The following is a 22,008-nucleotide window of genomic DNA, read 5'->3' on the forward strand; positions in this document are numbered from 1 at the left end:
TCCTAACTAGCCAGGTCCGCCTGGTGGCAGAGACTGGATCCTACACAAATGGAAGTGGCACGGCGTATCAGGGGAAGGTCCAGGCGGGGGCGGGTGTAGGGAGGAACGGGGCGTTGTGAGCTCTGACACCTTTATGGCACTGAGTCACGTGAAACCGGAACGCTAGGAGCACTCTGTGCCTTTAAGGCGGGAGCGGGGGGCGGGGCGTCGGGGCGGGACTGACGTGACTCCCGGTGGGAGTCGCGTACGCAGCACTTTGAGCCTTTAAGGCCCTCGGGAGGACGGGTCCGGGAAGCCGGCCCAGAAGGCTGATTCACTCCAGGCACTCTCGTCCCCTTTAAGGCGCGCGGCAGGGCGGGGCCCGGTGGCTGGCTCAGGGCGCGGTCCGCGTCCGCCGGCAGAAAAGCGGCTTAAAGGCGACGCGTGGAGCGATGGCGGCGGCCCCACGCGCGTGCAGGCGGCGCTGGCGGCTGCGCCCGGTGCTGCTGCTGCTGCTACTGCTGGCGCTGCCGCCCCCGGGCGGCCCACCGGGCGCCGCCGCCTACTTCCCGGAGGAACGCTGGAGCCCCGAGTCGCCGCTGCAGGCGCCCCGAGTCCTCATCGCTCTGGTGGCGCGCAACGCGGCCCACGCGCTGCCCGCCACGCTGGGCGCACTTGAGCGGCTGCGGCACCCGCGGGAGCGCACGGCGCTGTGGTGAGCGCGGCACCCGCCTTCCCCGCGCCCGGCCTGCTTCCCCCATCCAGCCGGCTCCACCCCGCGCGTTGACTGCTGCCCTGGCACCGGGCAAGGCGGGCGGGACCCACGCGTGGCCCCTGCTTGTTTCCCTCTTCGGGCCGGCCAGACCCGCTGGCCCTCCGCTTGCTGTCCCTCCCTCCCGGTCTCTGCTCCGCCGCTGTGGTACTGACGGACCGTGCTCTGGCCTCTGGTCCAGCGGTTGGGGCAGATTCCGAACCACTGGTGCCCAGGCCAGGGCTGGGCTGCTCTGCCTGGGACGAACCCTCAAACCGCCTTCAGGGCACTCACAGCTCCAATTAGGGGAGCCTGGAGCCCCCACGGCCCACACTGCATTTCCACTAACAGGAAGTCTTTTCAGTTTCTGGGGCATTGAATCCTGAATCCAGCCAGAGTCGATCCCCTGCCCTCTAACCAGCGTGGGTGGGTGGGTGCGTGGGGGAGTGGGCAGAGCTATATCGCAACTCGTGATTTCCTGCCTCCTGCTTCGGTTTCCTCCTCTGGAAAATGGGGGCATTAATATAACTCTGGTTGCCTTCCTCTCGGAAAATTAACCAGTTAATGCACTCAAGTCCTTGAGCCTGGGATCTCTAGCTTGGTGCTCGGTGACCAGAACTGTGGTTATGGTTATGTTGTCCTTACTAGTCATGGCTGCTCATGTTGGCAAGTTAATAAGAACTTATTGTGGACTCCTAAATGCCCCTTACTCCTCCATCCCAGATTCGCCAGCCTGGATAATGCAATCACACAGTTGGTGCTTAAGAAAGGTTTGTTGAATTAACCAGTAAGCACAGGCCACTCTAAGGTGCTGTTGTTGATAGGAGACAGTCCAGCATGGTGGGGTGGCGGTAGATGATACAGAATTTTTTAAATTAAATCACCATATTTAGTCCTTAACGTGGTTATGAGATCCTGGGTGCTCAGTGTCTGCTGTTTTTTTCCCAAAAAGCTTGTTTAATCCCCTCTGCAGCCCAGTGCAGTGGGTCCTGCCCTCATCTCTGTTTTAGATGAGGAAGCAGGCATGGAGGAGGGAAGCTTCTTGCTCAGGGCTGTATAAGCTGCTGGAAGGCAAGCTTCGGGGTGTGGAGCCCATGTTGCTTCACTGCTACCCGGGGCTGCCTCAGTCTCCCCAGCCTCACGCTGACTGCCCTGCTCTGCTTTGCAGGGTGGCCACAGACCACAACTCAGATAACACATCGGCTGTGCTGCGGGAATGGCTGGTGGCCGTGAAGAGTCTGTACCACTCTGTGGAGTGGCGACCAGCGGAGGAACCCAGGTGAGCTCCAGGTTCTGCCCTGACCCCCCTCCCCAAGTCAACTGGGCTGTGCCCCTATTCACACACCTTCCATGACTCCCCATTGTCCTGTGACAGAACCCCAGCCCTTCCTCCTCTGCCTCTCTGGCCCAACTCTGCAGCTGTACGGGCTGGCCTTGACTGCTCTGACCCGCCCTCAGCTTCAGTGGGCCATAATCCTCCAGGTGGACCTTTGTCCCCACAGGTCTCTCCACCTAGAGTTCCCTCACTCCCTTGTCCTCCTGGTGGACACCTACTGCTTTGTTCCCAGTCTCATTTTATGCATAGTTTCCTCATGAACCCCTGGGCAGTGCAGACCACTTGTTCCATTCAGCCTTTCCGGGTTTATTTCTTTACGTGTCTGCCTACACATTCCCTCCTCCAGGAAGCCCTCTCTGACCACTGCCCTCTGTGTTGCCATAGCGCTCCATCCTTTGCACATCACAACCGTCTCTCTCTGCAGGTCCTACCCGGATGAGGAGGGCCCCAAACACTGGTCTGACTCACGCTACGAGCACATCATGAAGTTGCGCCAGGCAGCCTTGAAATCTGCCCGGGACATGTGGGCTGATTACATCCTGGTGAGTCTCTCAGTCAGCTACTCTGAGATCATGCGGGACATCTGGGTGGCCACCGAGGGAAGGGGGATCAGTGGGATGTGGAGATCATCCTTAAGCCCGTTTACAGAAGGAAACAGGCTCTGAGAGGGGGGAATGAGTTGTCCGATGTGATACAGTTGGTTAGCGGAGGAGCTGGGATTCGATCCCTGGCCACCGGGGTTCTTAACATCAGGTGGTGTCCCCGACTGTCCCCTGGGGTTGCACCCTGGGGTTGTCTCCACTTTATCGCCACCTCTTCGCACCCCACAGTGACATCCTCTGGGTGACAGCTGAGAAGCAGGAAGATGGGGTGGGGGTCTGGGGGCTGGTGGAGAGTCTAGGCTGCTGAGGCCTGACTTTCACTTCCTTCTCCTGGGCCAGCCATTGCCTCTGGAGGAAGGGACGGTTCAGGCTGGATCGCAGTAATGTGAAGGTACCTGCCCACAGGCCTGTGCGAGCTCCTTGAGTCCATCCCTTTGATCAGTCTGTGATCCCTTTCCCCGGTGTGGATGGGACTGGATGGCACCCGGGCTGCTGCCAGGCCTAGCTCCCCTGATGCCCGCCCGACAGAGCCTGTGGTCGGTTTTCATTCAGGCGCCAGACCCCGAGCTGTGGTCTCTACCTTCTTCCACCTGCCAGAGCCTGGGGATGCAGTGAGGATGCCCCGGGCTGAGCCCTGCCTTCCTAGTGTCCCAGGAAGGGGGGCCGTGGCCAGAAACCAAAACCGAGTGAAGAAGAACTGAGAGCAGCCCCTGCTGTGATTGTGGAAAGGCAGGGGCTGGTGGATCAGTGTCTGGGGCTGCTGTGACAAAGGACTCCCCGCCCTGATGAGGGCTGGGGGGTGGGGCGGGGGAGGCGGGGACGGACTGCAAACAGCGGAAGTTCATTGTCTCCCAGTTCTGGAGGCCAGAAGTCTGAAGTTAAGGTGTCAGCCAGGCCCTGCCCCCTCCGCTGGCTCTAGGGGAGGGTCCTTCCTCACTTTTTCCAGCTCCTGGGGCTCCATGTGCTCCTGGGCTTGTGGCCTGGGGCTGTGTCCCTCTGTTGTCTGCCTCTATGGTCTCGTGGGCTTCTCTCTCTGTCCCTCCTCCTCGTACCAGGCCATCAGTCATTGACTTTAGCTCAATTCCTGTGTGACCCCATCTTAACCTACATCCTAGTTACATCTGCAAAGACCTATTTCCAAATAAGAAAACAGTCGCAGGGTCCTGGGGGTCAGGACTTCAACCTTTTGGGGGGCCACCGTTCAATCCACAACAGATGGCACAGTCAGGGTGTAGTGACGAGTGAGCAGGGTTGGGGGTGCCTCTCTTAGGAGGGAACCCTAGCTGTGACCTGAAGGAACAAAGAAGCCAGCCTCGGGAAACTGGGGCAGAGGGAGCAGAGTAGCGTGCAAGCTTGAGGCCTTCAGGGACGGTTGAGGCCCCTGTGGGGGTGATGGAGGTGGTCCTGTAGTGGTGGGAGGGGGCCAGACTATGCAGACCGAGGCAGAGATTTGGTTTTTACATTGTGGGTAATGGGGAGCCATGAGGGTATATAAGCAGGGGAGAGTTGTGTTCTGATTTATGATTTTCAGAAGCTCGTGGCTGCTGCTGTGGGGAGCAGGGCCTGTTGGGGCTAGACGGGGAACAGCAGGAGGCCAGTGTGGAGCAGGGCTGTGAAAAAAGGCAAGTAGATTGAGGTTGCCTTCGTAGGCCAAGGGGACAAACCCTGCTCAGGGACTGGATGTGAGGGGGCCGGGAGGACCCCGTGTGCCTGGCCTGAGCTCTGCAGAGAGGAGGAAGAATGGAACAAGGTCTTCCTTGGAGCCCTATGGGTTGATGCCTTATCAGACCATTTTATAGATGGGAAAATGGAGGCTTAGAGATGGAGGGGACAACGTGCTTGTTGGTAGAGTCTCAGAACCAGTGAGGCGCAGTGGTGGGACCGGAACCTTCTGGAACTGTCTAGCACAAGGCCACCTTATTTGCTTCCCTGGGTTTTGCTCTCAGGGTTTGAGCCTGGTTGGTTTTCACTTTTTTCCCTCTGCAAACTTGGGTGGAACTCTACATGTCGGTTCAAAACTCAAAGCAGCTTTTGACACATTAGTATCTTTTGGTAACTAGGGACTTTGGAAATCCATATTGGGGTGTGAAATCATTTGTTCAGTGTTTTAAAATTGTTATGAAAAGGACCTCTTTTTTCTTTTTTTAAAGACCTCTTTTTAAAAGAAAAAGCAAAAAAAGATGTTTAAAAAGGACCACTTTTTTTTCTTTTTTTGTAAATGCTCCGGGTGTTACTTATAAGAAAATATACAAGAAAAAATAAGAAACCTAGGGAATTAAAAAACAAGCGAACCTTGTAATCTTACCTCCCAGAGAGACTCCCTTTCTGGCTGGTTTCCGTGTTTTCTAATTGACGTGCAATTCACATAACATAAAATTAACTGTTTCAAAGGGAACAACTCAGCGGCATTTAGTACATTCATTATGTCGTGCAACCACAACCTCTAGTTCCAGAACGTTTCCGTCACCCCAGAAGGATGCCCTGTCCCCAGGAGCAGTCTCTCACTCTCCCCCGCCCCTCCCCCAGGCTCTGGCAGCCACCAGTGTGCTTTCCGTGTCTGTAGATGTGCTTGTTCTGGATGTTTCTTATAAATGAATCATACGCTCTGTGGCCTTCTGTGTCGGGCTTCTCTCACTCAGCACAATGTTCTCAAGGTTCATCTGTTGTGGCGTGTGTCCATGCTGTGTTCCTTGTTATGGCTGAATGATGTTCCATTGTATGGACAGACTATGTTCTGTTCATCCATTCTCCCGTTGACGGACACGTGGGTCATTTCCACTGTCTGGCTTTCATGGCCGGTGCTTCTGTGAACGTGGGTGTGCAGGTGCCTGTTTCTAGTTGTCTCGGTGCATACCTAGGAGTGGACTCACTGAGTCATTAGGTAGTTCTCTGTGTAACTCTTGGAGGAACCGCCAGACCCTTCTGGCTGTTTTTATTGTGTATATATTCAAAGGTCACACATACAAATGTTGGCAGGGGCCAGGCAGGGAACAGCCCCGCGGCTTGCCCCAAGGGGCAGCCGCCTTCCATCTCCAGCTGGGGGTTGCCATGTGGGAGTGCCACTCTGGAATTGCCAGGGAAGGCTGGGACTCTAGTTCTTGCTGTTGCGTGTGGCAAGTGATTTATAGGTTTTAAAAATCCTGTGTGGGTGGGTGCCTGTGTGGCTCAGTGGGTTAAAGCCTCTGCCTTTGGCTCAGGTCATGATCCCAGGGTCCTGGGATCGAGCCCCGCATGGGGCTCTCTGCTCATCAGGGAGCTTCCTTCTCTCTCTCTACCTGCCTCTCTGCCTACTTGTAATCTCTGTCTGTCAAATAAATAAATAAAATATTAAAAAAAAAAAATCCTGTGTGGGGGACAGAAAGAAAGCCTATCTGTGGACCAGATGCATTTAAAAACAAATCAATCAGGGGCACCTGGGTGGCTCAGTGGGTTGAGCCTCTGCCTTCGGCTCAGGTCATGGTCCCAGGGCCCTGGGATCGAACCCCACATCGGGCTCTCTGCACAGTGGGGAGCCTGCTTCCTCCTCTCTCTCTCTCTGCCTAGCTGTGATCTCTATCTGTCAAACAAACAAATAAATAAATAAATCTTTTAAACAAACAACAACAACAAGAAAAACAAATCAATCAGTCCTAAGAGTTCCGTGATGCGTGGTGGCCTGGTGTCTTCATGTTCCCGTGGACAGGGACACCCTCGCCTGATCCTACTCCGACTCCGTGGTGCAATTCCTAGCTGTCTGGGCTCACTCTGCAGTGGGATGGGGCCGGAACTTCTCTAGCCGGTTCGCCATGGCTAGACTCCTGCGTTGTTCCCCAGTTAGTGTGGTCAGCAGCACTGCAGTGAGCCTCCGGGTGGGGCTTCTTTGGGGAGTGTTGGTGACACATGGTTTTGGGGGGAACAGCAGGCACCTGCGCCCCGATGGTGACCCTTTTCCTGGGTTGGTGGATTTCATCCCATGCTGCACCAAGCAAGTTACCATCTTTTTTTTTTTTTTTAAGATTTTATTTATTTATTTGACAGACAGAGATCACAAATAGGCAGAGTCAGGCAGAGAGAGAGGAGGAAGCAGGCTCCCTACTGCGCAGAGAGCCCAAAGCAGGGCTCAATCCCAGGACCCTGAGACCGTGACCTGAGCTGAAGGCAGAGGCTTTAACCCACTGAGCCACCCAGGCACCCCTAAGTTACCATTTTTTTATCCCGACATGTAAGGTGTTACAGGAAAACTAAGGGCTTCCGTAAAGACCGGATTTGTATACACTCTGTCAGCCCGTAATTCACATTGGACAGGAGTGCGCTCCTCCCTGCCAGTCCCCTGGCCTCTGCTCCTACCGTCCTACTCATGGACAGGGGCTGCCTTTTTGAGAAGTTCCCATAAATGTTGCCACGTGTCCTAGCTGTCGAGTTGGATGTGTTCCCCTCCCCCCCGCCCCCAGCGCCACGTCTGGACCCCATTTGTGTTGCTTTGTGCGTTGTGGTCTGTCCCTTCTCTTGCTACAGAGTGTATTTCGTTATATGAGCATTACTGGGCTTGTCACCAGGGGCAGAGCCCATGGTGGAGGAACGGGCTGGCTTCCAGGGCCCCATCTGCTACTCTAGGATCCCAACTCTAGGATCCCCAGACTGCCACCCCCTCCCCTCCAGGACGCTGGCCGCTGCCACCGCTGTTCAGAGCCGTGGGCCAGCCTGGGTCAGTCCCATGGGCCCTGCTGATTCTCTGCTGGGTGTTTTGCAGTTTGTGGATGCAGACAACCTGATCCTCAATCCGAACACACTAAGCCTCCTCATTGCTGAGAATAAGACGGTGGTGGCCCCCATGCTGGATTCGCGGGCTGCATACTCCAACTTCTGGTGCGGGATGACCTCCCAGGTGAGGGGGCTGCTGGGGGAGGGTGGGGGCCAGGAATGGTGGGCGCAAGCGATTGGGAACTGTGGCTGGAGCCTAACTTCCCATACCACCTCATGGTAGGCCCTTTACAACACCATTGTGGTAATCCTTAACTAGCTCCTTGATGGAAGGTCTATGATTGTGCCCTCTCCTCCCCATTCCCTTCCCAGTCACTGAGGCAGAGACAGAAACGCAGGGAGAGAGGACTTGACTTGCCTGAGATCACACAGCTAGGAAGCCATGGTGCCAGGGAGGACTTCAGGCACAGCTTGATCCAGGTGTTCAAACAACTTTCCCATCTTCCTCCATCTTTTGGGTGGCTTCATTGTCAGACTCCTGGAGCACAATCCTAGCACCATCCAGCCAAAGTCCACTTTGGGCCTTGTCCAGTCTCCTCCTACACCTGAGCCAATTTCCGAAGCCAGGAAAATGCCAGGTTCTGATTGACTGATCCTGGGCCTGTAGTCCCACCCCAGCATTGAGGCTGGGATTGCAGGCAACACCAGGAGGAGTGAAAGGGTAGGTGCTGGAGTCGGGGGGCTTGCCAGAGCCAGGACCTCCTGTCTCCTCCTGTCTTTTTAATTGATGTGTGATTCACATAATAGGAAACTCACCCTCTTAAAGTGAACATTTCAGTAGTTTCTATTTTAAAAAAATATGTCATGGAAATCTAAATATTACACTCTAACAATTCCAGTTTGTAAAGGTATGATGAAGAGAGAACAACTTCAGATGGTTAAAACTTGTTTTTAAAAAGATTTTGCCCCGTGTTTCTTGAAGTCCTACTTCTGATGTTCAGTCCTGTGTAAATCAAGGAATCGCAAATATCTGGTCCCTTTCTCAGCTTCCTCATTTCCTCCAAGTGCTGCCTTTCTGATCTGAAGTGTTGAGCTAGGTCTGCAGGTGGACACACAGCTGCGGCCCTTCCCTCCTCGGCCCCTACCCTACTGCCTGTGGCTCTGGGTGTGGGGGACAAGCCCTGACCACCCCCGGAGTTCTGGACTCGGGGAAAGCCCACCACAGCCAGAGGCTGGCATCTGGGTCCTGCTCTCTAAGTGTTCCATGCCTCCCCTTGTCCCAGGCCTCCAGCCTTACCTCTAGGATCCCCCCATAGAGCTGCACCCTCCCCCCCACAGGGCTACTACAAACGTACCCCCGCCTACATCCCCATTCGCAAGCGGGACCGCCGGGGCTGCTTTGCTGTTCCCATGGTGCACTCCACCTTCCTCATTGACCTGCGGAAGGCAGCGTCCAGGAACTTGGCGTTCTACCCTCCTCACCCTGACTACACCTGGTCCTTTGACGACATCATCGTTTTTGCCTTCTCCTGCAAGCAAGCAGGTGAGCCCACAGAAGGTTCCCAGAAACTAGAACTGCAGGGTACAGTGATTGTTTCAGGTGTGGCTGCATCCAGGTGTTCAGGTGATGCCCCCAGTACTCCCTTTCTTCTAGCCCCCGCTTCGCCCGGTCACTTCGCTTCTCTTATCTTTAAGATCTCTTTATTGGAGGTTATTTTCACCTTAATAGTCTCCTGTGTTCTCCCAGTTTTCTGTAGTTGAGCATAATTGTTCGCTAATTATACAGTTAGGGAGGAAACATTTTAAAAAAAAGAACACAGCCATAGCTGGCCTCTCATTTTTTTTTAAACCGTGGTTCTGCGAACAATGGCCCATGGCCCAAATCTGGCCCACCATCTGTTTTCCTGTAGCAATAAGCCAAGTATGTCTTGGGTTCCTGGACCTAATTCTATCTTGAGAGTGTGTGTTGGTGGGGGCGACTTCCCCATACCAACAAGCCATTGTCTCTGTAAGACAAGCAGGGTATCCTCCAATTCAACTCACTTCTGACAGTCTTTCCAGGGATAGTGTCAGATCGCACAGGTTGGGGGTTGCTCAGTTGGACAACACTGTCCGCCACCCCAACTTCAGATGCTGGCCATAAACCCACATGCTTCTGAGGAACTGGCCATAAACCTGAGGCTCCCAAGACACTCTCCTTGAGGTCTGTTACTTTGTAAGAGCAGCTCACAGAATTCAGGAACCCTATTTACTCGCCAGATGCCTCAGTTTAGTCTAAAAGGCTCTAACTCAGGAGTAGCCCTGGAGAAGAGATGGGATATGTGGGCTGTGTGCGGTCCGGGGGAAGGGGCGCAGAGCTTCCTTTCCCCCTCCAGGCCCCAGTGCATTACTCTCCCCACACCCCACGTGTTCACCAATTCCATCCTTTTGGGTTTTTATGGAGGCTTCTTTACGTAGATGTGATTAATTGGATCATTGGCTCTCAGCAATCCAACCTCTAGCTCCCCTTCCTTCCCCAGAGACCGGAGGGGTAGGACTGAAAGTTCCAGCCCTCTGTTCATGGCTGATTCCCCTTGGCAACCAGTGTGTGTGTTGGGGGAGGGAGGTTCCTCTTTAAGTGCTTTCCAAAAGTCACTTACTAATGTGAGAGACACCTCTAAGCTCTTAACATTTAGGAAATTCCAAGGATTTGGGGAACTGAGCCCGGACCTGTGGACAAAGACCAAATATATACGCCAAGTCTGTATTTGGTCATCTGAACAGGAAAAAAAAAAATGATAAGAAGACATTTGTGACATCTGAAGATCGTATAAGATTCAAATCTCAGTGCCTATAAAGTTTCATCAGCACGAGCCACGCCCATTCACTGAAGCCTCATTTCTGGCTGCTGCTGCGTTCCAGCTGCAACTGAGTCATTGAGATAGAACCGTCTGGCCCATAAGTGTAAATATTGACCATCTGGCCCTTTTCAGAAAAAGTTAACCAGTTCAAGTGGAATCATTTTTCATTGGGTTTTTCCCTTAAAAAAGAAAAGATATGCATAAAACCTTAAACCACCCAAAAAGGACAAATGCAGATGGAGGTGCTGTTGCTTCTGTCTGGGTCAGCCGCGTCTCCTTTTCCTGCCTCAATGGGCCTCTGCGCTGCCCTCCCTGGGGTTGTGCGGTTGGCCGTGTCTTGGAACCCCGCGGGGGATCATGGCAGTGGCCGTGCGAGGCACTCGTGAACAGCTCTGGAGTTCTTCCCAGGCCGGCCTGGCAGCTGGGGAGCTGAGGAGTCCCCGCCGGGTGCGGGAACAGGGGGGCCCTGGTGAGGTTCTAGGCTCACCCTCAGTGGTGCGTCTGGTTTCTGGGAGCCGCTGTTGCCTCGTACCATTTTTCACTTTGCATTGTTCCCTCGGCCGCAGAGGTCCAGATGTACGTCTGCAACAAGGAGGAGTATGGCTTCCTGCCTGTGCCGCTGCGGTCACACAGCACCCTCCAGGATGAGGCCGAGAGCTTCATGCACGTGCAGCTGGAGGTCATGGGTGAGTCCCCAAACACGGAGGGCTGAGTCACCTCCCTTTCTCTACCACCTTGCCTCTGTCCCATCTGTTGCGTGCCAGTCCCTTGGCTGGGAGCGGGGGACTTGGCACGAACAAGGTGGATGGTTGTCCCTGGTCTTGGAAGCTGTGTGCAGCATCCTGAGAGCAGTCAGGATGGGCTCCCGGGAAGAGGGGGCATGAAGATGCGTGGTGGGTAGGAGTTAGCCCGGAAGAGAATTACAACTGGAGGGAACAGCACGGGCAAAGGCCAGGAGGCTGGAGGGGACTTGAGCTCAGAGAACAGCCAAGATTGACGGGACAGAAATAAAGGCGGCGAGCTGGGCAGAGCTGACAGGCAGGGCCAGCACAGGGGCCTTTGACACCAAGCTGAGGAACAGAGCTTTTGCCCAAAGGGAGCTGGGAGCTATAGAGGGTGTGAGAGCAGAAGGGGCATGGCAGTGTCTGGGGCTCCACCATTGCAAGCTGTGTCCTCCTCCATGCCGCTGCCAAACCCAGACCCAGCGTTATTTAATACTTACCTTAAGCAGACACTTTTCTCCCCCACTTGAATACATTTAAAAAAGGAAACTAGGAATTTTAAAAAAGATTTTATTTATTTATTTGACAGACAGTGAGAGGGAACACAGCAGGGGGAGACGCAGAGGGAGAGAGAGAAGCAGGCTTCCTGCTGAGCAAGGAGCCTGACCTGGGGCTCGATCCCAGGACCCTGGGATCATGACCCGAGCCGAAGGTGTACTCTTAAAGATTTTTTTTTTTTTTTTTTGACAGAGAGAGATTACAAGTAGGCAGAGAGGCAGGCAGAGAGAGAGAGGAGGAAGCAGGCTCCCGGCTGAGCAGAGAGCCCAATGCGGGACTTGATCCCAGGACTCCGAGATCATGACCCGAGCCGAAGGCAGTGGCTTAACCCACTGAGCCACCCAGGCGCCCCCTGAAGGTGTACTCTTAATGATTGAGCCACCCGGGTGCCCCGGAAGCTAGGTACTTTTACTAGAGTTGCAAGCTTGTGCCTTTCTAATATATATATATATACAAATAAATCCATGAACTAGTCAACTAGCCATCCCTCTAGTGGGCCCCTGAGATGGGACAAGCACAAAGGGCTGAGCTGCCACCAAGGTTGTTTGAGGAGGGGGCTCCTGTTCCTGCGGGGGCTCTCCAGAGACCCCAGACAGTGTCTCTTGTGAGGGCCTCGCCCAGTGCTGGCCACGCACATCCCCCAGAAGGCCTCTGAGGCAGCGTGGCCTTTCCTCCCACTGCACAGACAGGGAGGAGCCCTGCTCCTTTAACCTTTCCCACGGTTAAACCTCTCTCTGGAAAGTTCTAAGACACCCCCCCCCCCCCGGTGGCTGAAGATGGAATGGCACCCTGCCCTCTGTTTTGGGGGGGACATTAGGTACTTTGAGGTGACACCTGTAGGTTGCATGGTCACCAGGGTGAAGACCCTTGTAGTACCTGAGCGTTTGTCACACACAGATGCCCAGGCCTGGTCCAGCAGCCCCACCAGGCCACACTCACAGAGGGAGGATCTCTGGCGTCGCCAGCTCCAGCCGGTGACTGGCCTCTGAAAAATGTCTCACAGGCTGCCAGAGTTTTCCTACTTGATTTTATTATTTTTTTAATGTTATTTTTATTTATGTATTAATAAATTTTATTTTTATTATTTTTCATTTTTTGAGAGCGAGGGAGAAAGCACGCATGAGAGCAGGGGCGGCATGGAGGGAGAGGGAGAGAGAGAATCTTACACTGTCTCCACAGCTAGCCCGGCCCGATGCAGGGCTCTCATGAGAACATGACCTGAGCCAAAATCAGGTGTCAGATGCTCCACCAACTGAGCCACCCAGGCTCAGTTAGAAAGTATTAGAACCTGACGTCACCAGAGGAGTGAATATTTTCCTATGTCTCGAGGGCCAGAGCAAAGCCTATGGAACAGACAGAAGGAGGGTCTGGGGGTTTCAGATATTTGTGTAAATCCTTCCTTCCGGTCTGAGTGAAGACTGTATTTTTCTCTCCATCCCTGTGTGGGGATGTGATCTCCATCCCAGACTGTGCATGTGATTTTTCATGCGTTCAAAAGTCTGTCCAGTGATGAAATTTCAGACTTGCAGGAAGGCTCAGTGACGTCCCTGGGGCTGGGGGATCCTGCCGCCTGCTCCCTTCCCCCCAACCCCGCTTGTGGACAGTGGAGTATCTTTCCCCATCGCCTGGTAACCCTTGCTCTTACACTCAGTTAGGGTGTATTACAAGCAAAAGGATGCAGGTTACAACTGGCAAAGGGAAGGGGTGTCTGGGTGGCAACCCAGAGAGTTCTATGCATGAACTTCCGGGTGTCCCCCATCTGTGGATTCGTGTGGACAGCTTCCAGTTTTCCCAGCACCCTGTATGGCCACGCATATGGTGTACTACTGTCCAGGGATGCTCCCTAAACCCCAGGGTCCAGGTTTTTTTACTGGGGCTCACTCACACGGACCTGGCTGACTGCCTCTCTAGCCCCTACAGGGGGTGAGCTGATTCCACGTGGCCCAAGACCCCTCCCCTAAATCACACTGTTGGCATAGACCACCCAGTGTGGCCCGAGAGCCCAGGCAAACAAAGATGGTTCTGTCAGGCAGAATGTTCAGAGGGCTTCCACCTCTCAGGTGCTGGGGACAAAGGCCAGATGTCTTTTTGGGTAGGTTTGATTATTCACCCCCACAATGGGTCTGGAGGTGTTTGGTTTTTGTAATCACTGTGCTGTGATTTTTCTGGAAAGGCTGCATTGCTTTGCTCCTTCTGGATGCCTGTTGTGGACAGTGAGGAGCTCCCCCCGCCCCACAGGCAGCCTTGTTGCCCTCCGCACCCTGCAGTGGAGGGGCAGAAGCTCAGAAGGAGAAGGGAAAAGGCATCCGGAGTTTGAACTGGGTGCTCACATCTCAGCATCTTGTTCTCCAGCTCCAGCTCCCCCAAGAGGGTGGGGGCGGGGGGCGGGGCAGAGCTGTGAAGAGCCCAGGGCAGGAGGAAACCCCGGGATGTGGTGTTCTGGGGGGCCCGGGTTGGCTTTGGGCCGCGCCCCAGCCTGTCCCAGACAGAGGGGTCTGTGTCTCTCCCTTGGGCTCCCACGGGGCCTTTATTCTCCATGGGGCAGATGGCGCACTCACCTTCAGGCTGGGCTCCTCTGGGCCAGCCTCTCCAGCCTCCTGTCCACCAGTGGAGCTGATCCTTCTGAAGGAAGCTGCCAGGGTTTTGCCAAGACAAGGCCCTGGAGATGTGGTCTGAGCGCTGCTGACAGCAGCTGGCATGTTGGGGGCGGGGCTCATGGCCACTCTGAAATTCTTGCCATACTTTGGCTTATAGACATGCCACTCCGGTCCCACGGTCACATTCTGCAAGTGTATCTCTGTGGTCTCCCCTCTGCGTGTGTGGCTGGATCCAAGTTGCCCATTTTGATAAGGACCCCAGTCAGTATTTTCACTTGGTTGTCTCTGTAAAGACCTTATTTCCAAATAAGATCACATTCTGAGGTACTGGGGGTTAAGATTCCATCCTGTTGGGGAGGACACGATTCAGCCCATAATGTGCATCATTTCATGGCATCTCCTGAAACCTCTGGGAGGAGGAGGAGATTTTTGTTTTTTTAAGATTTTATTTTATTTTAAGATTTTTATTTATTTGTCAGAGAGAGAGCAGAAGCACGGAGAGCTACAGGCAGAATAGGCAGAGCAGGCAGAGGGAGAAGCAGGCTCCCTGTCGAGCAAGGAGCCCGATGTGGGACTCAATCCCAGGACCCTGGCATCATGACCTGAGCCAAAGGCAGACTCTCAACTGACTAAGCCACGCAGGCATCCTGAGGAGGAGGTTTTTAAAATTGGAGTCCTGGGGCACCTGGGTGGCTCAGTCAATTGAGCATCAGACCTTGGTTTCAATTCAGGTCATGATCTCAGGGTCCTGAAATTGAGCCCCATGTTGGGAATCCGTGCTCTGTAGGGTGTCTGCTTGAGATTCTCTCTCTCCCTCTGTCCCTCACCACCACCACTTCTCTCTCTCAAGCACACTTTCTCTCTCTCAAATAAATAAATCCTCAATAAAATAAAATTGGAGTCTCTTTTTATAGATGAAGAAAGCCAAGGCCCCAGTAGGTCAAGGTCACACAGTTTGCCATCATTTTTTGGTTCATTCTCTGAGTAATTATTGAATGCCTGCTGTGTACCAAGCTTTGGGCACTGGGGACTCAGTGTGAGTGGACAGATGTGGTGTCTGTCCTGCAGTGCTTGGGGCAGACAGATAGAAAGCCAGGGAGGTGGGCTCACAGATTTGGGGTTTGATGATGGAAGGCCAGATGCTGTGGGAGCCAGGAGGAGGTACCCTGCTCCAGCTCAAGAGGGCATCTTAGCTGAGAACTCAGGAGAAGGAGGGGAGGAAGGAAGGTGTTTCATGCGGAGGCCCAGCATGTACACAGGTCCTGAGGTAGGAGGGAGTACATCTGGGGGCAGTGCCAATAGCCAGAGTGAGTCGGTGCTACATCGTCAATGATTCCAGGCTAAGGAGCTTAGGGGGACGGGGGTCCCAGAGGGGCTGGGGAAAGGAAGGGGCACTGGAGGCTGGAGCGCCTCCCCAGGTGATCCCACTGACACCCTGGATTCTGCCTGCCTCACAGTAAAGCACCCACCGGCGGAGCCCTCCAGGTTCATCTCCGTGCCCCCCAAGAAGCCTGACAAGATGGGCTTCGACGAGGTGAGCCAGGCTTACCCCAGGGGGTGGGGGCGGGGCGGAGGCAGGGGCCAGGCCTGGAGGGTCCGACGGGAGCTCTGGGCCCGCAGGTCTTCATGATCAACCTGAAGCGGCGGCAGGACCGGCGGGAGCGCATGCTGCGGGCCCTGCAGGCACAGGAGATCGAGTGCCGGCTGGTGGAGGCTGTGGACGGCAAGTGCGTCCCGAGTCCCGCCCCGGGGGTGGGGGGGTGGGGGTGGGGCTTGTGGCTGTTGGAGTGGGTGGGCAGGGCACCTGGGTGTAGAGGGCTCCCAGGCCTGCACTGTCACATACGTCTTACTCTGACCCCCTCCTTCCTGTCCCCACCTCCAGGGCCATGAACACCAGCCAGGTGGAGGCGCTGGGCATCCAGATGCTGCCCGGCTACCGGGACCCCTACCACGGGCGGCCCCTTACCAAGGGCGAGCTGGGCTGCTTCCTCAGCCACTACAACATCTGGAAGGAGGTAGGTTTGGCGGGGGAGGGCAGGGCTGCGCTCAGGCTTCCGGCCACCTAGGGAGGGACTCGCTGCAGGCGCCCCCTGCAGGCTTCTGGAATTTCAGCATGACACGGCCTCGGTTCCCAGAACCCTCCACCAGGATGTCAGGGCAGCCTGGATGGGCAGCTGCTATCCTTCCGTCGTTGTGCAGATGAGGGAGGCAGGGATGTGTCCAGCTTCCATAGAAGGTGGGGTCTCAGACCCAGGACCTCTAAGTGAGGCCCCTTCTCACCCCGCTGCTGCCACCGGTCTTTGGAGCCTGGACTCGGTGCTCAGCACTTACCAGTAGAAGTGACAGCCACGGGGACAGTCAGCAACGCTAACCCCACACCGGGGTCTTGTCAGCCCCTCTCAGAGGCTGAGATTCAAACATGGAGCCACCGGGCAGGGGGCCAGACGGGGTGTCCGGGCGTTTGAGGTGATGGTTCCTCTCTTCCTCAGTGAGATTCATCATGGAGGGCAAGGGGCCGAGGTTCCTGTATCCAGGCGGCCTGATCTGGGTTCAAGCCAAGCCCTGCCTCACAGAGGGGTGAGCTCTGTGAGTGAGGAGGGTGCCCTGTTCTTGAAGATGACAGTCACCCTCCTCAGTCTTGAGGCTTCTCAAGTGCCTTTGGGGACACCCATGCACCTGCTGTGCATCTGGCCTGGTGCTGGGAGCGGGACAGCCACCCAAGACAGATGTGGGTCCTGGCAGGGGGCTCACGGCCCTGGGAGATGGGGACTCTGATGGCAAACCACAGTAATCTAAGTGTGACGCACCCACACGAGGACGAATTGTCCTCAGCTGACAGCTGTGGCCAGTGGTCAGAGAGGGCCTCCTAGGTGACCTCTGAGCCCAGGCCTTAAGGCTGGGGGCCAGCCTGCCGCCGTGCTGCGGCGCGGGGGGAGCACTCTGCGTCAGCATCGGCACAGGTACAGGCCCTGGGGTGGGAAGGTGCAGTCAGGCCAAGGGCAAGGCCAGGGCACCTGTCGCCAAGTGTGCAAGGAGCTGATGGCCAAGAGGTCGATCCAGACGATGGTGAGGAAGGCTTGTGTTTGCTTCTCTCCTGTGGCCCCAGGGCCTTGAAGCGGAGCTGGTTTCTGGGTCAGGTCTGGCCTTGGTCCCCGTCTGATGTGGGCAGGGCATCCTCCCTCAGGTTGTGGACCGAGGGCTGCGGAAGTCACTTGTCTTCGAGGATGACCTGCGCTTTGAGATCTTCTTCAAGAGACGCCTGCTCAACCTCATGCGGGACGTGGAGCGGGAGGGTCTGGACTGGGACCTCATGTGAGCTTGGGCCCCTGAGTGGCACTGGGGTGGGTCCGGGACTTGGGGGCTCGGTTTGGAGTGGGTGGAGCTGCAGTCTGGACTCGGGAAGTAAGGCCTAGAGCTGGAGGTCTGAGGGCCTTTGCAGGGTAATAGGCCGCACCAACTCTCAGGGGTGTGGCGGGAGGGGACTCAGGTGTAGCCTGTGGTCCCTGGATCCATAGAGCACTCAGGGTTTAGACTAAGGCCTGGGGGGTAGGGCCTGTGGCCTGTGAAGATGACCTGGAAATCTAGGGACCTGGCCTGTGGGGAGGGGGCTCGAGAGGGCTTGGAGGCTTGAGGAGTCCTAGAGGGGATGGGGTTTGCCTGAGATTTGAGGTGGAAGCCTGTGCTCAGGGCTGAAGATCTCCGGCTGTGGGGTGGGGTGGGTGTGGTCAGGGTTGGAGCTGGGTCCAGAAGCGGGGGGCGTGTCTGAGTGTGGGGGCGTGGCCAGGAAGCCTGGGTCTTAGACCAGCAGTAGGTCTGATGTGGCCAGCGTATTTCTGGACAGTCCTTTGGAATCTCCCCTAGGTGAGTTGGTTTGTCCCCCCCGGGCCCACGGTGTACAGGGCCCTGATGCAGGTGCTGGGCCCCAGACTGGACTGTGCTAGTCAGAGGACTAGGAGCGATACCCCTTCCTCCCCAGCCATTCACCACATTCCCGCACGTTGCCCAGCTGCCCCACAGCCTTCTGAACTCAGAACAGCTTCCCTCCTAGCCCCAGTCCTTCCCGTGGTTCAACCTCAGAGTGTCCAGGACGTCTTCCCCTTCTGAGCTCCAGATCCTCCCATGGCTCCCTAGTACCCTTGGGAAAAACACAGTCTCCTCCCTGCACGTCCCAGATCCCTGAGGTCCTCCGTGCTCCGGCAGCCACCCCTGCCTCCTGGCTGCTCCCCCAAACACGCCCAGCCCGCTTGCACCCCAGGGCCTGACGGAGGCTCACCAGACCTCAGACTCGCTCCGTTAGCATTCTCTGCGGGGGCGAAGAGGGTGACAGGACCCTGACTCTGCACCCGCAGCTACGTGGGCCGGAAGCGGATGCAGGTGGAGCACCCGGAGAAGGCCGTGCCCCGCGTGAGGAACCTGGTGGAAGCAGATTACTCCTACTGGACGCTGGCCTACGTGATCTCCCTGCAGGGCGCCCGCAAGCTGCTGGCCGCCCAGCCGCTCTCCAAGATGCTGCCTGTCGATGAGTTCCTGCCGGTCATGTTTGACAAGCACCCAGTGTGAGAGGGGCGGGCCGAGGGGCGGGCCTGAGTCGGTGGGCGGAGTGGACCTTGTCCTGTGGCTTTCCCTCCACCCACTCTTTCCTAGGTGCCTGCACCCCTCCCGCCCCACCCACACCCCCCTCGGTCTGCCAGGACTCCCCACCCATGGCGGCCCCCCTTTCTTCCCCCACCAGGTCCGAGTACAAGGCCCACTTCTCGCCCCGCAACCTGCGCGCCTTCTCAGTGGAGCCCCTGCTCGTCTACCCCACGCACTACACGGGGGACGATGGCTATGTGAGCGACACGGAGACCTCGGTGGTGTGGAACAACGAGCACGTGAAGACCGACTGGGACCGCGCCAAGTCCCAGAAGATGCGGGAGCAGCAGGCCCTGAGCCGCGAGGCCAAGAACTCCGACGTGCTGCAGTCGCCGCTGGACAGCGCGGCCCGCGACGAGCTCTGAGCGCGGGGGGCCGAGCTGCTGAAGCCGGCCTCACCGGCACAGCCCGACCCCTGGTAGGCCGCGGAGGGCTCTCCCCTCGAGGCAGTGTGCAGCTGGCTTGGCTCGGCTCTGGCTCAGCAATCACGTGCACGCAGGCAGCTTTAATGGAGTGCCTACTGTATGCCGGGAATGGGGCTTGGCACTAGGGCATCGGAAGAGAGCCAGACCTCGTTCCTGTCTTCAGGTGCCAAACACTTGGAAGTCCTCATCGGGTACCAGGCTTCCGCGTTTGGCGGTGGATGGGGCATAATTATTCCTTCAGCTAGTGACCGTTTGGTCCATCAAGCTTTTGTTAATTCCCCACCCCCACCCCCACCCCAAGAATCAGCACTAGTGATACACAGTCATTGTTTTAATGCATTGAAATATTTATTGAATGCCTGCTGTATGTCGGGCACCAACCATTCTGGGCTCTGGGAATACCGGGATAAACAAGATACTTTCATTTGTTTCTCTGAATACCAATGAAGCACCCACCATGTGCCTGGTACTTGGAACACAAAGACAAGTTCTTATTAACTGAGAGCATTTATTGAGTGCCTGCTGTGTGCTGGGAACTGAGCTTGGTGCCGGGGTGAAAATCAGCAAGGTGCTTTTCACTCTTCTATTGGCTTCTTCCACACACGTGTAGAGGGCGCCCCCTGGGGGCCGGCATTAGCGAAACCAAACAGCACAGCCTGTGCTGGGTCAGGACATTAAGACGACCCTCCTGCGTGCAGGGCCACCCAAATGAACAAGATGAATCTTATTTCTCCTTGCAGCAGGCGTTGATGGAGCGCCTACTGTGTACCAGACCTCGTGGACTCCCCGTGAGACTGGAGAATTGTTGGCTGAGAGTTTGATCCCTGCCTGCCCCCCCCCCCCCCCCCCCCCTGGGCCCCCAAGCTGTGTGCAGACAAAACCCCCCCCCCACCACCCAGGAGGGAGGGTGGCTCTCCCCTCACCAGGGACAGCCGCGGGTCCTAGCAACCACACAGCCACGCCAGGCTTCCCTGGACCCAGCCCCCCTGGCGGGGGCAAGGGATAAAACAGGGGCTGGGTCTCCTGTGCTCACCCCCTCTCCTGTTTTGACTTGTCATCCCGTCTGCTTGACCTTCCTGTCCTGCGTCTCAGGCGTGGGCTCTGCCCGCTCCATGGTGTTCCTGCGTTCAAGCCTTTGGTGGGCTTGTGTGTTTGGGGCCCTGCAGGGGTTCGGCTGCACCAGGGTACTGCCCGGGGCCTGGGCCGGTGCTGCCCGGCTTGGGCTGGGGAACTTGCTGTGCCTCCAGCCGGGAATGAATGTCCAAGCCGGCCAGCAGTGCTTTGCTCTCTTGGGAACATCTGCTCACTGGGTCGGGTCCTGGATAACTTGCTTATTTTTTTATTAAACGTTGCTGGTTGGTTTTCACATCAGTGTTTGCTTTTCTTGGTCCACTGCGTTGCTCACCACCAACACAGGCTCACACTTTCCATACCTTCCAACTGCCTGGCCAAGACATGGGAGAAGGTGACGGCCAGCCAGGCGCTGGAGGGAAGCCCACTGGTGGAGGGAGTGTGGGGTGAGGGTGGTGTGAGCCCCGTTTCCAGCCTACCCGCCCCATAAAACCTCCCTGAAATAGCCCAGGGACAGATGACCCACCCCGCGCCAACTGCAGGATCGTCTCTGGTCACAGGAGGAGAGACGCTGTCATGTTCTGGGGTCTCCAGAAATCACACCCCCAAGATGAGGATTTGATTTGTCCCAGACGTGACCCCAGGAAGCCACGATGCGGGTGGGGACATGAGACAAGGAGGGAAGGAGCCCTGAAGGAGGCCCCCAAGAGCAATTGAGTCTGGGCTGCTGGGGGCCGCGGGAGAGAGCAGGGAGCATGCGCCTCTGAGAGGTCCTGCCCCAGGGGCAATGGAGGCGGGGCACTTAGCCACACCCAGCTCTTCATCAAATACTGGAAGGTTCTCTAGATCCTTCAGCCCTCGGAGCATGTGGGTGCATACCCAAGCCTTTTACAAAATAACATAGACGGCGTGTGATCCTTGTGGAAGAATTAGAACATACAGCTAAACAAACTGAAAAAGTCCAGTTAAATCCTATATCCTCAGAGAAGATAACAATGAACATTTTGGTGAAAAAAACCTTCCAGCCTCACCCATGTGCAGGGTGCAAATATACATGCATATTCAAAAAGAGGATCATGTTCCATATACGGATTCGATTCCCCCCCACCCCCCGCCCGACTGTACACATTTTTATTCCATAAACATGGGATCCATTGGCACCTGGTTTTTCAGCAATTTTCTTTTTTAAATTTAACAACATATTGTGAACGTTCTAATCAGGGCAGACTCCTATGAATTTCTCATGGATTGTCACATACAATGTTCAGCAATGGTGACAGACTGCCATTTACGTGGCCGTTCTGACCCCAGACAGTCACCGCCTGACTGAGAGCCGTGCTACATGTCCCATCCTTCCTGCTGGAGTTATTTCCGTTGGGTGAATCGATGCAGGTGAAAATGCTGGATTCACGTGTGTGCAGGGCTCATTGCATGCGGCTACCGTATTTACCCTTCTTACCGTATTGACCCTCTTTGCTCGATCTTGTCTGTTCGTGTGTTTACAGAGGGGGATGATGCCAGTGTATTAACCTCCCATAGAACGATGGAGTCATTTCTCATGTGTTCCAGTTATGTGGGACGTTTCTAAATCTTATTTTAACCCAGTGAATGTCATCTGGGGTGTTTTTGTTCCTCGAAACATCGGGTGACATTTGGAGACGTTTGTGGTTGTGGTGACTGGGGGTGGTGCTATTAGAATGGGGATGGTGCTATTAGAATGCAGGGATGCCCCTGCATATCCTCAAGGGCAAGGGCATAGGGCAATTCCCTGACAAAGACTGATTTGGCCTCAGAGTCCACAGGGCTCTCACT

The 22,008-nt window shown here is 55.8% G+C and overlaps 1 protein-coding gene across 2 annotated transcripts; it reads left to right on the forward strand.

Annotated features, from left to right (window-relative positions):
* The first annotated feature begins 274 nt into the window (after window positions 1-274).
* Window positions 275-20,491, forward strand: COLGALT1 (collagen beta(1-O)galactosyltransferase 1). Of its 2 annotated transcripts, XR_009402338.1 has the most exons (13): window positions 275-694; window positions 1,899-2,009; window positions 2,491-2,608; window positions 7,398-7,532; window positions 8,687-8,891; window positions 10,755-10,874; window positions 15,523-15,599; window positions 15,686-15,792; window positions 15,948-16,080; window positions 17,250-17,377; window positions 18,415-18,621; window positions 18,798-19,118; window positions 19,866-20,491. XR_009402338.1 is itself a non-coding variant. In XM_059389380.1 (12 exons), exons 1-12 carry the CDS (start codon window positions 432-434, stop codon window positions 19,063-19,065), a joined length of 1,872 nt encoding a protein of 623 aa, XP_059245363.1. In that variant the 5' UTR covers window positions 275-431; the 3' UTR covers window positions 19,066-20,491. The 2 variants fall into 2 exon arrangements, 1 of the variants encoding a protein (XP_059245363.1); XM_059389380.1 differs by having other exon boundaries at window positions 18,798-20,491.
* Window positions 20,492-22,008: the final 1,517 nt, after the last annotated feature.

The sequence above is a fragment of the Mustela nigripes genome, chromosome 2 (genome assembly GCF_022355385.1).
Source record: "Mustela nigripes isolate SB6536 chromosome 2, MUSNIG.SB6536, whole genome shotgun sequence".
NCBI classification, from domain to species: Eukaryota; Metazoa; Chordata; class Mammalia; order Carnivora; family Mustelidae; genus Mustela; species Mustela nigripes.